We start from the raw sequence: 20,426 nt of genomic DNA on the forward strand, positions 1-20,426 counted from the left end.
TTGAGCACCTCTCCTCCCTTCCCCTCTGCAACATCCTGTTTGTTTGAGCACCTCTCCTCCCTTCCCCTCTGCAACATCCTGTTTGTTTTCTTGTCTGTCCTCCCCTCTAGACTCATTGTGGCTTTATCCTTCCTGAAGACAGAGATGCTGTCTTTCATCCAAAAAAAACCAGCCCCTGACCACGGTGCCTAGAGTTCATTATAGGAGCTTAATGAATGTGGGCTGAATGAGTGGAGTAAGCAGGTGAATGTCTGAAAGCTTATCTGAGAGGTGTTGGCAGAGGCTGCTCTGTGTTTGCCTGCATGTGTGAAACTATATATGGCAATGGGAGATTCTACATTTGGATTCAAGTTAATGTGATAGATTATTTTCATCCTCTTTTCCAAAGAGTCTTCAGATATGGCTGGAGAACCCTCTCAAGCTCTGTTAATGCCTTGTGGAAGAACTAAATTAGTAATTTTTTTCCCTATGGTACCAACCACCCACCCCACCCCCCACCCCCAAAGAAAGAAAGAAAAGAAAAGAAAAAGGCAACTAATTGAAAAGGTTCTGGTAAAAGTGACTAAGACTGATTTAAATAAAAGTAAGTTTCTTTGGTGAGAAAAGACATTTTATTATTCAGTAAACATTTACTGAGCACTTGACATGTCTCACTGAGTTTTCAATATGTTCAAATCTGGAAAGAATGATTAAGAAACTGTGTTTTAGAGCTTTTAGTCTAGTGGAGCCAAAAGGCATAAGTCACTATAATAAAGTATGATAAGTGCTTTAATAAAAATACATTTAAAGTGGTAGCTGTAGAATCCGAGGGCCAAGAACTGCCGAGAGAGGCGTGACCTCAGGGAATGCTTACTGTAGGAAGTGATCATTGCATTGTGTTTGAAAGTCGAGTAGGAATTTCCCCAGGGAAGCAAGACTTACGAAGCAGAAGGAACAGCATTCATTCAACAGTAACAAATAACAAGGTGATGACTATATTCCAGTTACTATTCAAGACACAAGACCTCTGCCTTTATGGAACTGATATTCTAGCCAGGGAGACAGTGAACAAATTAGGTGTGGTCAGAGGAAACTAGACAAGACAAAGAAATAGGATAAGACTTAGGGGAGGTGTGTATGGACAAGGTTGTTGGGTGTGTTTTGAGGAACCCTAGTCCTGGGAGAAGTGTGGAAACAGGTGCTGGAGACAAATTAATTTGAGAAACACCACCCTGATAAGCCCTGCTGTAAAAAACTTAGATAATTCTGGATTGAACCAGACCAAAAAATGCGTTAGATGAGAAAACCCTCTGAGTCAGTAGGATTTTGTGAGCTAAAATTTCGAAGAATATACTGGAAGAACCTGGACTAGAATGTAAGGACCCCAGTGGCCAGTCAGGGCAGGAGAGGGGCCCAGGAAGGGAGACTCGGGACCCGATGAACAGGGCCTTTTGGAGCATGATGAAGTTTGGGAGCCAGCCATGCCAGGATTAGATTTGATTTTGGAAAAGTTACTATGGTGGCAGTTTGGAAGCTGTCTTTGGAAGAGTGAAGAAGGGATAAGTTAAGAAGCTTTGCAATAAAAAAGAGAATGATTAGGGCCTGAACAATGGGGAGGAAAAAAAGTGTTTTTATAGACATTTGGAGGTAGAATTGATTCAGATATCTATGTTTATAGACAATGAAGAGTGAGTCGGGAAAATTCTTGCCATGTAATGTTTTAAACGAATGAAAGTACATCTTCAAGAGAGGGAAACTTGCTCCTGATCTGCCAATAACTGAAGGTCACAGCAAAGTTGTAAGGTGGTGGCTGGCTAAGCTCTGCTGAGTGTGTGAGAAACAGGAGCAAAGTAATGTTCAAAAGTGTTCCAGACTCTGCCTCTCTGCCACATTTTCTCTTTCACCTTTGAAATAAAGGACGGTTAGAAATGAAGTGGAAAAATATCAGCCCCTCGACTTTTGAAAGCTTGAGCTTTTTAGAAAGAAACAAGCCGTTATCACTTTTAAATAAGACAGAAAATGACCTTGATTTAGAGATAGAATAAGTGCATATCTAATTGGTGAGTGCAGCACACCTGGATGTATGGCACTCACTCGCCGAGGCCAAGGACAGGCAGGTGGCTATGTTCTGCTGCCAGAGAATCATCTGGACCTCATTGGCAGGCACTGAGGCAAAAGGCACAGAGGAAGCTGCAGGTGGCAGGGAATAGTAGAGAACATTAGGAAGAGAGAAGGAAGTGTGGCTCAAAGTTCTAAAATATTACCTATATTTCTATCTAATATGTGTATGTGTACATATAGATTTCCCATCAATATTTTGTATATCATGTTTGTCAACTTGCTATGGTCTATTGCCAGTCACATAAGAAAAATATCAACTAATTTGCTCCTCCTTCCTCTACTGCAGGGGTATCTTGGTTAACCAGTTTATTAGAATTCAAAACCAAAACAGTTATTTGCCTTGAGGATGAAGTAGTAGATGAAGTGCAATTAATGCTTTTACCTAACTTGGCATATGCAGATAATGATGTTTTCTTGCAAAGATGACAAAGGGTATTGTTTTTTTTAAAAAAAATCTAATATTCTTCATGGTGGACTTTAGTCAGCTGATAAAAAAATAATTCAAAATATAGAGAGAGCAAAGTTAAAGAATATTAGTTACCAAAATAGAGTAATTTGATATCACTACTCTTAATTTTTTCTTAGCCTTTTGATTACTGATGAACTACAAGAGAACAATAAATGGATTGTTACACTTAAAAGTTTGACTTAAAAGTCAAAGTCAAATTGCTGTCTGAGCAATAGTCTTAAATCTTCCTAGAAATTTTTTCTTTAAGTAATTTTGTATTTTCAAATAAGCCTTATTTGATATGGTTGTTCAAATTGTTTGGTTATATTTTTCTTTTCTTTTTTTAAGATTTTATTTATTTATTTGACAGACACAATGAGAGAGGGAACACAAGCAGGGGGAGTGGGAGAGGGAGAAGCAGGCTTCCCGCGGAGCAGGGAGCCCGATGCAGGCTCGATCCCAGGACCCTGGGATCATGATCTGAGCTGAAGGCAGTCGCTTAACCAACTGAGCCACCCAGGCACCCCTGGTTATATTTTTCTAAAGCAGAATTAGAAAGATTTCTAACCTAGGCATCAGAATTGATACTTACGTTGGCTTATACCAGAGGAAATCGTGCTATGCTCTGCTCTTCCAGATTGGAATATGAAACACCTTTTGTGAGCTGTGGGTTACACTTTGATGTTTACAGGCCATGTAAATAGTAAGCTGTGGACTCCAATTCATTTAACCTCATTCCTCTGGCTTTCTACACTTTTCTTCTACCTGGTCCTTTCATTTTCCTATTTGTTTCTTCTTTTTTTTTTTTTTAAGATTTTATTTATTTATTTGACAGAGAGAGAGAGCACGAGAAAGGGAACACAAGCAGGGGGAGTGGGAGAGGGAGAAGCAGGCTCCCCGCGGAGCAGGGAGCCCGATATGGGTCTCAATCCCAAGACCCTGGGACCATGACCTGAGCCGAAGGCAGACGCTTAACGACTGAGCCACCCAGGCGCCCCTCTATTTGTTTCTTTTTGTCTCCTCCTTACATTTCTTCCTCTTGATGAGTTTCCCTCCCCTGTTTTATTTCTGACTTTCTCTGGCCAATCCCTGCCTACTGAACTCCAGCCTTGTGGAGCCATCCCTTTAGGAAAAGGAAAGGCCAATTTAGGAGGATGGAGGCTTGACCCTTCAGAAGCTATCTGGCAAAATGAACGCTGTCAAAAAGTACTGTTGCCTAACTACATCTTCATTCTGACTTCTCTACAGAATTTTATTTTCTTTAAAAAATTTTAATGTCGGGGCACCTGGGTGGCTCGGTCAGTTGAGCCTCAAACTCTTGGTTTTGGCCCAGCTCGCAACCTCAGGGTCGTGGGGCCCAGCCCTGTGCTGGGCTCTGCGCTCAGCGCGGGGTCTGCTTGTCCTTCTCCCTCCGCTCCTCCCCCAGCTCTCGCTCTCGCTCTCGCTCGCTCTCCCCCCTCCTTTTCTTTCTCCCTCTCCTCTGTCTCAAATAAATAAAATCTTTAAAAATTTGTTAATGTCAAATTATGATTCCAACACAAAAAATATATGTAAACAAGCACATATAAACTAACTCCCCATGGCCTCCCCCCCCAGAGCATATTTTTAACAAGAGCAAGCTTAGGAAGGTAAGTTCAAAATTTGACACATTATAAAATATTACCACAGCCAATATTTCTTCAGTCTTGAAAACATCAAAGAAAAATTTTGGTTTCAAAGAAAAGCACACCACTTTTGGTTAAATCCTAAATCTTTCTCAGGTTCCCAGTTGTCTGGCTACAAGTCAAGCATATATGTCCACTAGCCTGGGACATGTGCTCTTCTGTTAGAACTTAGCACTTTCTAAAAAAAGATTACTTGAGTTATGACTACACGCAAAATTTAAATTCTAAATGAACCCAACCGTTGCTAAGAACCCGAATTTCAAAGAATAAGGATGGCTCAATAACAGAGTCATCTTACGTGTGAACAATCACCGCTTAACTGTCTCTGTCCAGCCGTAGTGACTTAGCAGGGAGCATTTCCAGCGTCTGCCCATTAACACACAAGTAGTCCACCTTCAGAAAAGCAGAGAGTCTTTTTGAGGATATGTAGAACATACTGTGAGAACTTCGCTCCTGATCTCTAATTCTTTTCCACAGTCTACCTCAGGCGTTTGTCCTTCTTGGATTTTGGTGTTTCTTTGCCAAGTTTCTATTTTTCCCCTATTTCACAAATTTTGGTGCTTTGCAGATAGCTCAATTCTCTTTTCTCTTGATTTTTAGCTTTGTATTTTCCTGCTTGGAGTCATCCAGCCCTTTGACAAATGATATCAGCACCATCCTCAACATACCTATAGACTATCTTAGTATAGCATTTGCTAGTGAGATTGATATCAGAAGAACTTGAGAAAACTAGGTGCAGAAAAAGTCCCAAGTTGCACTTCATATATATATATGGTAGAACATCAGAATCACTTGCCGGGTATTTTGAAGTCTGCAGAGGGGGTGTGCATCTAAGGTGTTGCTGACACTGAGAGACTTCAGGGGTCCTACTCACAGCCTATTGCATAAGAAGCATCTGTTTGTTACCTACACTGTTTAATGACTTTTAAGTGGTATTTTTGGCATTCTACCTTTATTTTATTTTTATTTTTTTAAAGATTTTATTTATTTATTTGAGAGAGAGAATGAGATAGAGCATGAGAGGGGGGAGGGTCAGAGGGAGAAGCGGACTCCCCGCCGAGCAGGGAGCCCAATGTGGGACTCGATCCCGGGACTCCAGGATCATGACCTGAGCCGAAGGCAGTCGCTTAACCAACTGAGCCACCCAGGCGCCCTCTACCTTTATTTTAAATGATGGTTTGTTATTTATATATTGCATTTTACTGAGCTTTTTAGCTACTTAGTTTTATTTAGGAAATCAGTTGGAGAGGGGAGGGGTTGAGTGACAGGTAATGGCTTACTCTAAAACATCAGGGAATAGGTTCCTATTAAGCATTTTTGTGTAGAACAGCTGTTTTTCAAAAACAGTTACAGCCAGTAAGTGGGGATGCGACCACTTCTAACCACTACTCTTACCTAAGCCAGCATCATCTGTTTACTGGATTCTTGTAAAGAGCTCCCTGTTTGGATCCCTCCTCCCTCTAGTTTGTTCCCAGCATATAGCGGGCAGAATAATCCTGTTAACAGTGTTCGGTCGTGTCACTCCTGTGCTAAGAATATTGCAGTAGCTCCCCATTTTACTCAGAGAAAAAGCCAGACTTCATTCATTGGTCCACAAGATCCTTCTCTTTCTTCTCTTTTTTCTCTTCCTATATCTCTATGATTTAGATCATAATGTGAAATTCAAGTACGTGTGTTTATTAGTTATTGGATTTTTGAGTTTTGGTCTACATATTCTTCTCAAGGAAAACAAAATCACAAATTGCATAGGATTTTTAAATTTTTAAATTCTTCTCACAATAAATGGCACTCTCTAGATAGACACCCCTATTTAAGAGGATATATTTCTTCATCTCTGAAATGAGGATAATACCTTCCAGTAATACCTAATTGCCTCAAAGCAGTCTTTCCCCTGGATTTATTGTCCCCACATCTCTATTACTTGGTTTACTTCTTCCTTCCCTAGATCCTCTCCTTAGGCCTAAATGTGTCTGTCTTTGAGTAGCTTTTCCAGCCAATGAAAAGCACTCTGTTGTCTTTTTTCCTCATATACCATTACATATGTGCAGAAACTTTCATTTACCTCAAGTATGCTGTAACATCAATAAAGTTATTTAAGGATAGATGATGGTTGAATGATTTATTTATGGATTTGCAAGAAGTTTCCAAATAAAAATTCATCCTAGAAAGATAAAGCAAATAGGAAGAGGAAAATTAAATGATTTTGGTTAAGGAAGAACCTTCTCTGAGAGTGGAGCAGGGGGATTGATCTGTGATTAATCTAAATTTACTTTTGATGGAACCTAAAATTTCAAAATACATAAGCTTTTCTTACATTCTGTGGCTTATATGTCAGTTTTCCTTAGTAACTTTTTACATATGTGTATGTCACCCAACTAGATATTTTTATTAATTTATTTTAAGTAGGCTGCATACCCAGCGTGGGGCTTGAACTCACGACCCTGAGATCAAGAGTTGCACACTCCACTGACTGAGCCAGCCAATTGCCCCCAACTAGATATTTTTTAAATGTTTCTTATAAGTATTGACTTTATAGCATGCTTCCCAAACATGTATATTATAATGTGAATATATAATGTTACATATTTACTTTGCAAGGAACATACTTAAATATATGTGTATAAGTTCGTATATATTTAAATATATATCTCTCCAGTATGTATATGCATAGAATATAATGTTGGATTTATTTTTACATAAAAGAGCTTTATTATATACCACACAGTGAGCTTTTTGTTTATTTCTATGAGTTCATTTTCTCTTCAGGTCATTTATGGTATCATTTAAAGTTTGAAGACTGTGCTTCTCCAAAATTGCAATTCACAGATATTCCTTCCTGGTATCATTGATGTTTGCCAGTAATCAGTTGCAAGTTCACCTCAACACAATTTGAATATCTATGTATAGAATTACTTTGAAAACTTTGTGACTTTCTTCATTTTAAAAGATTTATAGCCATTCATTTTAAATGGATTTATTTTTCATTTCTGCTCTAATAATTCAAGAAAAATGAACAGGTCAAATAGGCAGGATCCTGGGTGCTGTGATTGGTTGGCATTTACATAGGTCATTCATATAGGATTTAATAAAAGTAATCTATAAGACAATCAGAGAAAAACAGTTCAGTTCTTTTAAGCACATTCTTGTCAGGATTGTATGATGCCCACTCCATAACTGTAATAATTTTGTGTATCTGTCAAAAGGTGTCAACTATATTCAGTAATGTGGATAGCAGGAATTTGAGGCTTCATGTACATTTCTTGTTGTCACAGGAAGGTCAGCCCTTTGAAAAGGGATAGAAATGAACATTTCTCCAGAATTTTATTTCCCTTCATTTTAGGCTATCTCTTAATTCCTGCATTTTACTGTGTTTGATAAACAGGCCAAATATGTATTTTATTTATTTGCTGGGGTAGGGGAGTGATGAAACTTTACGAATTTCAACTGGCATTGCACTTGGCTGATAAGAATGGGAGTTCGTCCCGCTCCAAAGAGATTACATGAAGTAGAATTGGAAAGAAAATTGTATTTACAAACGATAGGATGATATTCCTAATAGGTGTTCAGAATAGGCTATTCACTCTCATATTCTGCTGAGCTTTACTAGAAATAACTTCCTTTCAAAAAAAAAGAACAAATCTGATTGAAGGCAAAAGCATTCCCTTTCCAAAGATACTCGTCCAAAGGGCTTACATTAAATTTTCCTGATGGGTACACAGCTGTATTTTAGACTGCATCTGTATAAACTGGTAATGTGGAAAATAAAAATCTAAATAGTGTACTTGATTGCTTTATGCACCATTTAGAGTACTAAATTTATATCTATAATTTTGGAAGAGATGTTGCAATATGATCTGACAATAACTGTCAAAGTCATAATACTGGGATCTATTTTCATCTTGTTGTCAAGGTAAAGTTATTGAAATTCACAGTTGGTAGGTCAGAAAGATCACTGACTATCTCTTGTCATCTGTAGTTTAATGCTGACCTAAACAGCGACTGTATAATGTCAGCATTATCACAGTGTCCAGGCTGCAGAAGTACAACATACCCCATGATTTAATGCATTTCCTGTCTGGAATAAAGATTATGAAAAGGTCCACAACCGTGAGCTACAGTGGTTTAGAGAAACTTCGTTTCTAATTTTGCTTTCTCTTTTTCCCATGCATTTTAGATCTTGGATTTAGTAAAAGGGACGCATTATCAAGTGGCCTGTCAGAAATACTTCGAGATGATACATAATGTAAGTCCATTTTTAAACTTTATGGCTTAATTCTTTGGGGTTTTTTTGTTACTCCATGGTTCATTCAGGGATTTTAGTTGCAGCAATAGAAACCACTCCAGCTGTTTTCACCAGCAAGGGATTTATTACATGGTATTAGGTAGCTTATAAAATTTATGGAAGGGCCAGAAAATTAAAACGAGGATGCTCCAGAACCAAAAACATTGTAACTAGGAGAAGCTACCCAGTGGGAAAACCTACTAAAGCCTCCACCCACCACGTCACATCTAGGGATGAGACCAAGGGTCAGTCAGCTTTCTCAGCAAAGTGCCAGATTGTAAAAATTGTAGACTTTATTGTCCATATGGTCTCTGTCAGAACTGCCCGTCTTTGCTGTTGTAGTCAAAAGCAGCCATAGACAATATATAAATGAATGAGCATGGCTGTGTTCCAGTAGAACTTTATTTACAAAAACAGTGGGCCAGATTTAGGCCTTAATTAGCAACTCTTGGAATAGATCTAGCATAGTTACCCGAGGTGCCTAGAAAAACCAGAGGCTTTTGCCATCTTCCTTGTAGAAAATCTGATTGTTTTAGTTGTGGCTGCCCCCTCCATGTTACTCTTGCTTCCCAAATCTCCTATTTACCTGCATGGCAGAACCTCAGTTACATGTAGGACCCCTAACTGCAAGGGAATCAGGGAAATGTGTTGGTTTTTGTCTTGTCAGCCTCTTTTGACATGCTTCTGTAGTACAGTACATCTTCTCTCAGTACCCTTTTGACATGGTATCGCCAAGTACCTTGGGTTTGGCTCCAGACCATCACAGTAAAGTGAGTTGAATGCGTTTTTGGGTTTCCCAGTGCATGTAATATTTATACTGTAGTCCATTAACTGTGCAATAGCATTATGTCAATGAGAATGTACACACCTTAATTAAAAAATACTTTATTGCTAAAAAATGCTAACCATCACGTGAGCTGTCAGCAAGTCAATCTTTTTGCTGGTGGAGGGTCTTCCCTCCATGTTCATGACTGCTGACTGATCAGGGTGGTAGTTGCTGAAGGTTGGGTGGCTGTGGCAGTTTTGAAAAATAAGATGTTTGCCACATCAACTGACTCTTCCTTTCATGCATGATTTCTCTATAGCATGCGATGCTGTTTGATAGCATTGTACCCACAGTAGAAGTTCTTTCAAAATTGGAGTCAGTCCTTTCAGACCCTTCCACTGCTTCCTCAACTAAGTTTATGTCATGTTCTCAATCCTTTGTTGTCATTTCAACAATCTTCACAGCATCTTCACCAAGAGTACATTCCATCTCAAGAAACCTCTTTCTGTGCTCATCCATAAGAAGTAACTCCTCATCTGTTCAAGTTTTATCATGAGATTGCAGCAACTCAGGCACATCTTCAGGCTCCACTTCTAATTCTAGTTCTCTTGCTATTTCTCCATCTGCATGTACTTCCTCCACTGACACCTTGAACCCCTTAAGGTCATCAGTGAGGGTTGGAATCATCTTCTCCCAAACTCCTATTGTGTTGGTATTTTGACCCCCTTCTCATGAATCACGGATGTTCTTAATGGGATCTAGAATGATGAATCCTTTCCAGAAGGGTTTTTTTTTTTTTTAAAGATTTTATTTATTTATTTGAGAGAGCGAGAGTGCGCATAAACGGGGAGGGGGCAGAGGGAGAGAGAGAAGCAGGTTCCCGCTGATCAGGGAGCCTGTCGTGGGGCTCCATCCCAGGACCTGGGATCATGGCCTGAGCCGAAAGCAGATGCTTAACCAACTGAGCCACCCAGGCGCCCCTCCAGAGGTTTTTAATTTACTTTGCTCAGATCCATCAGAGGAATCATTTGTGTATGGCAGCTATAGTCAAAAGTCAAAATGACTCCTTGATCCATGGGCTGCAGAATGGATGTTGTGTTAGCAGAGATGAAAATAACATTAAATTTATACATCTCCGAGCTCTTGGGTAGGCAGGTACATTGTCAGTGTAATGTATGCCCAGCATGGGGCTTGAACTCATGACCCCTAGATCAAGAGTCTCATGCTCTACCGACTGAGCCAGCCGGGTGCCCCTGGTAAGCAGAAATATTTTGAAAGGAATTTTTTTTTCTGAGCAGTAGGTGTCAGTAGTGGGCTTAGAACATTCAGTCAGCCATGTTGTAAGTATATGTGCTGTTACCCAAGCTTTGTTGTTCCATTTATAGAGCACAGGCAAAGTAGATTCAGCATAATTCTCAAGGATTATTCCTAGGATTTTCAAAATGGTCAGTGAGCATTGGCTTCAACTTATAGCCACTAGCTGCATTAGCCTCTAACAAGAGAGTCGGTCTATCCTTGAAAGTTTTGAAGCCTGGCACTGACTTCTCCTCTCTAGCTATGAAAGTCCTACATGGCATCTTCTTCAAATACAAGGCTGTCTCATCCACCCTGAAAATCTGCTGTTTAGTTTAGCACCTTCAGGAATTCTCTCGGCTAAGATCTTTTGGGTAACCTGCTGTAGCTTCTACATCAGCACCTGCTGCTTCACTTTGTACTTCCAATGTTATGGAAATGGCTTCTTTCCTTAAACATGAACCAACCTCTGCTAGCTTCAAACTATTTTTCTGTAGCTTCCTCACCTGTCTCAACCTTCATAGAATTGAAAAGTTAGGGCTTTGCTCTGGATTAGCTTTGGCTTCAGGGAATGTTGTGGCTGGTGTGATCGTCTGTCCAGACCAGGAAAACTTTCTCACATCAGCAATAAGGCTGTTTTGCTTTCTTTTCATTCATTCGTGTCTTCTCTGGAATAGCAGTTTTCATTTCCTTCAAAAACTCTTCCTTTGCATTCACAACTTGGCTGTTTGTTTGGCACAAGAGGCCTAGCTTTTGGCCTCTCTCAGCTTTCAAGATGCCTTCCTCACTAAGCTTAATCACCTCTAGCTTTGATTTAAAGTGACAGATGGGCAGCTTTTTCTTTCACTTGAACACTGAGAGGCCCTTCTGGGGTTAATAATTGGCCTGATTTCAGTATTGTTGTGTCTCGGGGAATAGGGAAATCAGAGGAAAGGGAGAGAGATGGGGGAATGTCCAGTCAGTGGAGGAGTCAGAACACATACGGCATTTATCAATTAAGTTTGACATCTTGTATGGGCATGGTTTCTGGTGCCCCAGCACAATTACAGTAGTAACATCAAAGGTCACCATAACAAAAATAATCATAAAGTTTGAAATATTGGGCGAATTACCAAAATGTGACACAGAGACATGAAGTGAGCAAGTGCTGTTGGAAAAATGGTGCTGATAGACTTGCTCAGCTGCAGGGTTGCCACAGATCTTCAATTTCACTTCAAAAACACAGTGTCTGGAAAATGCAGTAAAACACAGTATGCCTGTATAAGTCCTACTAGTAGGTTCTGAAAGGTGTAAAGCAAGGGTCACAAACTCAGAAGCCTACGGAGGTCAGGCAGATAACCCAGAAAAGTGTAGGTGGCTGTGATTAATAGAATACGGGAGGAACTATGGTGTGCTGATGAATTCACATCCCGTTAGGGGCCTTCACACTGACAAGTTTGAAGACCCTGTACAAGTCAGCAGAACACATCTGCCCATGGACCCCCCTGTTGGCAACCACTGGTCCTGATCATGGCTTCCTAACCTAGGACAGACATCTAAGAATAGACCTGAAAGTCCATGCACTTCTTGAGACATTTTTTTCTGTGAGTATATATGTGCAGTTTTTGGAAGTCTCTTACTGGGTTTCAAAAGGATCCGTCCATGACCCTCCCCAAATAGATGTTGCGTTTATTGAATTTGTCATCCGCTACCATGCTATTCACTTTTGTTTTTCCTAGTTTTCATGAAATAATTTTTCTGTTGTAGTTATATAATAGCAGAATTTCTTACATTATAAAATATTTCATAGGAAAAATATACCCTGTAATATTACCAAGAATGAATATAGTACTAGCAGCCAACATCTGTAGAACCTTTAACACATGCCTGGCCCAGCACTAAGTACTTTGGCCACATTAGCTCTTTTGATCCACACTACAGTACTAAGCTAGATACTATTTTTATTTCCATTTACGAATGAAGTTTAGAGAAGCTGAGCAACCTTTGTAAGGTCATACTGCTCATAAGGGATGGATTTGGAGTTGAACCAGACTGTCAGGTAACTCATAAAAGCTTATGATGAGCCTAACCATGACTGTGCGCTTCTGTGGAATCCAATACTGTATTTGTAATAATGACTGTTGAGGTCACTAGCATTTTGTGTCTAGATTCATGATCCAGCCATCATAGTTTACATTAAAAAAAAAAAAATCCAAGGGCCACCTGGGTGGCTCAGTTAAGCGTCTGCCTTTGGCTCAGGTCATGATCCCAGTGTCCTGGGATCGAGCCCTGCATTGGGCTCCATGCTCAATGGGGAGCCTGCTTCTCCCTCTGCCTGCCTGTCTGCCTACTTGTGATCTTTCTCTCTCTGTCAAATAAATAAATGAAATCTTAAAAAAAAAAAAAAAATCCGAAGCCTAGCGATTCTGTATGATTTGCCTGAGGTGCCACAGCTGGTAAGTGGGAGATCTGGACCTAGCACCCCTGGTCTGCTGTGGGTCTCATCTTCTGCTACACCTAACTGTTGAAAATATTACTGTTATTTCAAAACATAAAAACTTTGTTTTCACAAAATGTGAAGGACTAAATAGACATCAGTGAAATAGGAGACAAGCACGAGTTCTCATTAGTTTTATGAGTATAGGAATCTTACCAGGTAAGCCCTGTTCATTTGGTATTTTCAGTACCAGTTTTGCATGACTCTTTTCCTTAAAGACCATATTCCTTAATTTGCTTGCTCAGCTTGAAAGGTTTAATTTCATATGTGTTCTTAATTATGTGTGGACCCTTCTTTTAATTAAGAGGCCTCAGAACTTCCACAAATTGAGGTCTATTAGTCAACCTCCTTCCTTGTTTTTAAATAAGATGTGAAAATTAGATTGAAACATTGAGTTGGTGACATAATCACCAAAAAGTAAGAAGAATTTTTTTTTTAGTTCTCAGATCTGCTTTTGTAGTATCTCATTCTTATAGGAGTATTACTACTATGGCCAATTTTAAACTTGCCTTAGATTAATGAAGATTTTGAAAAGACATATGTCTAAATCCTCCCACGTACAACTTAAGCTACATAAAAATCAATGGAATAAAAAGGCTGTTTGAATTCATGAGATACCTATTATTTTTTCTCATTTAATTTCAAAATAGAATGTTTTTATTGTGTTTTCTGCCATCCTGCCTGCCCCCCCCTTAAAAAATATTTTTAAAGCTATGTTTATTTTCCTGCGGACTGATCAAACTCATTTTGATGAAAGTTTTGAAAATGAACCAGTTAATTGATCCCATTTACAGCCGTGCTATGATAGTTCCATATGGCTTTTTTGGTAATACCAGCTGCCTCATTATAAGCTGTCATTGCAAAACCTCTTGATTAAAAACCCAAATATCCCATAGGTAAAACAATATTGCTTCCATTCCTTCAAACTACATTTGCTGTGGCAGAAACATGAGACCTCTGTTTGTGTGAAGGTCATTGTGTGGAAAACATGTTGATTCCAGCAAATGTTTGAGATTCAGTTAGTAGATACCAAAGTCTGGCCTGCTTGAAATGCATTTTCCTCAGTGTTTTTAGGGAGCAATGTTTTATACTATAGTGTATGTTTTTTCTTTTGGCATACTCTCTGTGTAAATGAAAATACTAGGCCTTGTGTAGATTCATCTCTGAATTTTAATTGAAAATTGTTTCTTTAGAAATAGACCTCTTTAGGCACTGAGTCATTCTTGATACTTATTTTCCAAATAGCTGAGCATAATTTTTTTCCCCACTATATAAATCTTTACAGAAATCTTGCTAAATTCTACATTTTCCTGCAACCTTTTTTTTTTTTTTTTTTAAGATTTTCTTTTTTGACAGAGAGAGAGACAGCAAGAGAGGGAATGCAAGCAGGGGGAGTGGGAGAAGCAGGCTTCCCGCGGAGCAGGGAGCCCGATGTGGGACTCGATCCCAGCACCCTGGGATCATGACCTGAGCCAAAGGTAGACGCTTAACGACTGAGCCACCCAGGCGCCCATTTTCCTGCAATCTTAAACAGGATATAGCAAATACAATTCAGCTTTTTTATAATAACTCAGGGTCATTATTATGGATATCAGACTGCTGGGCTAGAAGCCATGATCATGTCTCACTTGGATCACAGGAGCTTCCTAACTCATTTCCCAGCATCTACAACATGTGCACCCTTCCAGTTCTTTACCCTCCACACAGCTGCTAGAATGATCTTTAAAACAGAGGAATATGATTATTTCAGTAAACTGCTTTAAAACAACCACCACCACCACTACCACCAAATCTTAAAGGGCTTCCCAATTGCTCTAAAGATGAAATCCAGAATTTACAATGTAGCCTATAAAGGCCTCTCCACCCCCATTTCCTTTTTCTGGACTCCCAACTATACTGGTTTTATTTCATATCCTTTACAGTACTTCAGGACTTCCAAGCTAATACGGCAGAATGAAAATGCATCACAAATTTCCCTCTTAGTAGTGAACACAGTGTACAGAACATCATAAAAAATCATCTAACACAAAGGAAAACATCACCAATAGCAGCCAATTAAGAAAAACGGCAAGGAAGGAAACAAAATTCTGAGTGTTTCCATATCTAGAATGTTCGTATCTTTTTTAAAAACAGGGAATAAAGGAAATAGCTGCTGACTTCTACGCAGAAGTGAAAGTGGGGTATTTCAGTGGGGACAACTTGTTTTCCCTATTCTTCTAATTTGATTTTGAAGTAAAATCTATTTTCATTTTGTTAGGGTTGAGGGGGGCAGTGCAGGGAGGAGCATAAACCAAAGTTAATTTTTCTGAACAAGATGAAAGGAAACTGAATGGCAACTTCCTTCAGCCAGAAATAAAAGTGAAAGAAAGAAAATATTCAAGAGACAAAGAACCTCTCTTGGAAGAAAATACAATCCAGTATACAGAAGGAAACTCTTCATAATTTCATCATGCTACCAAGCACTTAATTAGACTGTAAGTTCAGTAAAATGAGCTTATTAGCAAGATGAGTTAAGAAAGTGCAATTGCAGACCTGAGGCACAGCTGAAAAGCCAAATGTCACATAGAAACATGGTACATGTCCTCATTTCAAGGCCCTTGTCACTGCTTTAGTTGGTTAATAAGAGGATTAATTAAAATGGAATAAAAAATGTACATTCTTTAAACAATATATTTTAAAGGTAAAACATTTCAAGGTCTTTTATTCATCTTTTGATGTATGGGCAAGGTCTCATACTTGAGTGGAGTTTTAGGATTAGAATTCAACTTTTTTTTTTTTTTAAATAAACTATACCCATAATACACCATCACCAATTTCCAATTTGGGCTGCTTTAAAGCAGAAGAGGAAGCTAATGACACATATAAAACAATATGTTCTTTTTCCCTTTTTGAGAATACACCTTTTTCTTTTTTAAGTGACTTGCCTTTCTTGAATTAATTTAGATTTCATAGAAGCAACAACTTTTTTTACACTCCTATTTCCTTGGTATTCCCCATGGCAACCTTATGATGCAGCAGCTGTTATTACTATAACCTCCAGTTCATTGACGAGGAAATTGAGGCTTAGAAAGTTGATCATATTTCATTTTGTCCAAGTTGAAGTCTAATAATTCATTTCAAGCCAGAGAGTCCTCTTCTGTGACAACAGATGTATTGAGAATTTTAACAAGTTGAAACAAGGTGTAGAAAATCCCTAATGTGGTGCGCCTGGGTGGCTCAGTTGGTTAAGCAACTGCCTTCGGCTCAGGTCATGATCCCGGAGTTTTGGGATCGAGTCCCACATTGGGCTCCCTGCTCAGCGAGGAGCCTGCTTCTCCCTCTGACCCAACCCCCTCTCATGTACTCTCTCTCATTCTCGCTCTCTCAAATAAATAAATAAATCTTAAAAAAAAAAAAAGAAAATCCCTAATGTGTAATTATAGCACAAAGTGCTAGATTCTTTTTATATGAAATAATACCATTTTTTATAATCTTTCTTTATAGCCAAGTTTAGCTCCAGAAATATTATATGATTGTAAGTTTATTTGACTTTACATAAAACCTCTTAAAACAGATCTCAGAGCAACTAAGTGATCTAGTCAGAAGGCCTTAATTCAGACAAAACCAGTTACTAGTTCTTTGATTTTGTATAAACCATGTAATCTCCTTAGGCTTCATTTTCCTAGTTTGTACATGTAGGAGGTTCAACTTAAAGGATCTTCAAGGTCTTTCCAATCTCTAATGTTCTTTATTTATAAAACATAAAGCCTTCTGATTGAAATGTGTTACACAATACACTTTTCATGAAACATTTTGTAAAATGCAAACTCTATATTGGATCTCCCACTTTTTAATGAATTGGGTGAAAAATCTAATATAATAAAGTTCACAAATGACTCCATTGTTGATAAAAGTTACAGATTTATCATAAAACATTCAGGAAACATTTTAAAATTAAGCAGCAAAGTAGCAGATAAAAATTTGTTCTTAGTGATCTGAGTATTAACTCTTAAAATGAACTAGTCTGTATGCTATCAATCTGCTATACACCGAAGTTACTATAAAATTATTGGCCTAACATGTATCAACAACTGACTAAAGAAAATCAGAGAATCCTGGGGTATTCAAGTAAGTATTTCCAGAAAACGCCTTGTTTATTTATTGGTTCACCTGTTAAGAGGGTTAATTCTGAACCATGACAGCAACTCTTTTAACCCCCTGCTAATCCATTTTAATCTACCATAAGATTATACATTGCTTTAATCACATCACCTCCCCTCTTAAGGATTTTTAGTGACTCCCTGATGTCTACAAAATTAGGTCTAGACTACTTACCCTGGTTTTCAAGGCTCTCTGAGGTCTGGCCCCAGCCTGTCTTTCCAACTTCATTTCCTATTATTCCCTTTTATATGCCTTTTACACCAGGCCATCTGATCGACCTGCTTTATAGGAACATTCCTTACTACCTTGCTCATGTGGTTCTGCTGCTTATATTAACCTTGACCTCATTATCCCAGCTTTTCACTTTCTCCATCTTCCCAAATTCAACTCATATAGCCCTTCCTCACAAAGCCTTCCTTGATCAACCCAACCAGAATTTCTCTGTGGAGTGGAGATAATAAGCCTTTGTCTGTGACCCTTATCACTTTTTTTATTCTTGATAGAGATTTTTAAGTATATGACTTACTAGGCTAGAAATTTCTTTAGAGTTAGTCAAATGCATTCTTGTGTGCTGAAAAATTACTAGCTTGTTACACAGGTAAGTCTCCAGATGTGACATGTGTGACTGATATCCACTGGTTAGTTCTGGGATCAACTCACCAAATACTTAGATACCTACTGTATGCAAGTCACTTCAGTACAAAGAGTGAGACCTTAAAAGGTTGATAAATATAAGACAGATGAACAAAGAAAGTGTAGTGCCTTCTCAGTTTGTAAAAAATTTGAAGTGAAATATCCCTTAACAAAAACACAACAAATAACTCAAGTAAAATGGTTCTCCTTTTGTTGTCAGAAGGCAGGGAGGGCAGAGATTTGACATGTGATCAACTTAGTCTGACCCATTGGTTGAATGTGAAGAAAGTGACTGGTGTAGGGGGTTCACACTTCAGGAGCTATCTTGCTCTTCTATCACACCCCAAGAGTTAGTAAAGGCTTACACATTTTAAGAAATGAATGCATTATGAAATTACTGACCTTGGCACAAGGACATGACAGCAGAGCATACTAGTTATGAGCATGAATTCTGCTCATTCATATCCCATCTCCAGGCCTGCCAGTATGTGATCTTGGGCAAGTTAACTTAACCTCTTTCTAAACTGGGAGAATATTGATAAATCTCCCTTCACAGGGCTCTTATGGAAGTTAACTGTATTTATATACCTGTGTGTAAATGAGTATGGCGTGTGTTTTATGCCACTTAGAATAATGTCTGGCACATAGTAGGCATTCAGTAAGTGCTTGCTAATATTAAGGAATATATTTTTCTTCACCATTAATAAATTTTGGAATCAAAGTTAGGGAAAAAAAGTAGTACTCGTTAAATCTGCAGTGTTTAAATGATACTAAATGGGATTACATATGCCAGACTTGTAAATATACTCTAAAATAGGAGTGGTGTCAGGGACCAATATTCAGACAGTGTCTGTTTATATCCAGTCCCTATGGTTTTGGAATGATTAAAGACTACACCCTCCCTTTTTTTTTTCTTTTAAAAAAGTACTTATTGACAGTCGGGCAGGCATTTTGCTTAGCCCTCTCAGATGTTGAGTAGAAGGTAGCGATGAAATAGAGCTGGACAGGAAATTGGGACTAAGTGCAGAGGTTCAGGCTGGAAATACAAATTTCATCCACACCTTCCAGATGAAATCATCTGAGAGTTATGACAGAGAACTACTAGGATCCATGTGTTGGGTATTAAATAGTTTTTAAACTTTATTATTTTTTTAAAATTATTTATTTGACAGAGACACAGAGAGAGAGTATAAGCAGGGGGAGTAGCAGAGGGAAAAGGAGAAGCAGGCTCCCCGCCGAGCAGGGAGCCCGATGAGGGACTCGATCCCAGGACCCCCGGATCATGACCTGAGCCGAAGGCAGATGCTGAACCGACTGAGCCACCCAGGCATGCCTTAAATAGTCTTTAAACAAGGTCTAGAATGGTTTATGAAGCCCCTTAATTTATAGCTTTGTTATGTATTAATACGATATACACTTGCTTTCTTATACAGGTGGATGATTGTGGCTTTTCTTTGAGCCATCCTAATCAATTCTTTTTTGAGAGCCAACGGATTCTAAGTGGTAATAAAGACATCAGGAAGGAATCCATCCAGCCAGAAACTCCTCAACCCAAACCAAGTGTCCAGAAAGCCAAGGATGCGTCATCTGCTCTGGCCTGTCTAAATTCCTCTCTGGAAATGGATATGGAAGGACTAGAGGATTACTTCAGTGAATGATTCTTGAGCACTCAGGAACCCTTTTTCGTCACTAGCTTTAATTCTTACTTTCAAGATTTTGCCTGTTTCTTTTTTAACCTCTTTGTCTACCCCTTCACTGGAAAGCAGGCGTGTGAGTAAAAACCTCCACTGTATTTTGCTTTGACAAAAGAGAAAAGGGAAAATTTCTTTTGATATCTAACACTTGAGTGGTGTGATCTGAGTCCTGTTTTAGGAGATTACACAGCTTTCTAGACTGGTTACACTCCCCTAGAGACAACAGAACTAAATACAACTCTTATTTTAAACCTTATCACTGTAAGTTTTACTCAATCCTTTTCTGGACCATTTTTATTAATAAATATCAAAATGTGTATAGTGTGTCTGTGTGTAACTGCAAGAGTCAGATCATGAGAGGAGGTGTCTAAGAGGGTGGCCTAGGAAGACCCTGAATTCTCCTATAATCTCCACCTACACATACAGAAGTTCTTTCTGAAGAACTAAAGGCTGATTACGGCTTCTGCACCACAAAAGGTAGAGGGACCACACAGACAAGGGTACAAAAGTTGGAGACACAGTAATGATGGGAACCCTACTCCCAGTGCTGCAAACTGTAGTGGGGGAGGGAGAGCACTTAAGGACTCAGGTGCAGATTTGCCCAGCCAGGGGCACAGCCAAAAACACAGTGACTTAAAGACCAGCTAGACTGTAAGTGAAGGAATTAGGTTATTAACCCTAGAGCATCTGCCAAGCAGTAGGGGAACTGCTGGAAACTGTCTTCAGGGTCAGAGGTGCTGGTGAGCAGCACCGTTTATGTTCCCTCTCCAGTGTAGACAGGAGCAGCATCCTGGCACTGTAGCCAACCTGTTGCCTGAGGGAGCCTTGGGCCTCTAGCACACCCCAACTCCAGCTGCCCCACTGTGGTACACATCAGGACATCCCTGGGCTGTGCCCACGAAACGTCAGCCATCTTGCCAAGGTGGCCCA

General features: G+C 39.1%; 1 protein-coding gene across 2 annotated transcripts in view; it reads left to right on the top strand.

Annotated features, from left to right (window-relative positions):
- PRIM2 (DNA primase subunit 2) overlaps nt 1-19,813 on the top strand; it is a 319,663-nt gene extending 299,850 nt beyond the window's left edge. For both annotated transcript variants that reach the window (XM_025890617.2, XM_025890615.2), the window contains exons 13-14: nt 8,387-8,455; nt 19,236-19,813. In XM_025890617.2, the coding sequence (XP_025746402.1) occupies nt 8,387-8,455; nt 19,236-19,460 (294 nt within the window). In that variant the 3' untranslated portion in view covers nt 19,461-19,813. The remainder of the gene's footprint in view (nt 1-8,386; nt 8,456-19,235) is intronic.
- The last annotated feature ends 613 nt before the right edge of the window (nt 19,814-20,426 follow it).

The sequence above is a fragment of the Callorhinus ursinus genome, unplaced genomic scaffold, assembly GCF_003265705.2.
Source record: "Callorhinus ursinus isolate GAN/ISIS: 27379988/994484 unplaced genomic scaffold, GSC_fseal_2.0 scaffold22, whole genome shotgun sequence".
NCBI classification, from domain to species: Eukaryota; Metazoa; Chordata; class Mammalia; order Carnivora; family Otariidae; genus Callorhinus; species Callorhinus ursinus.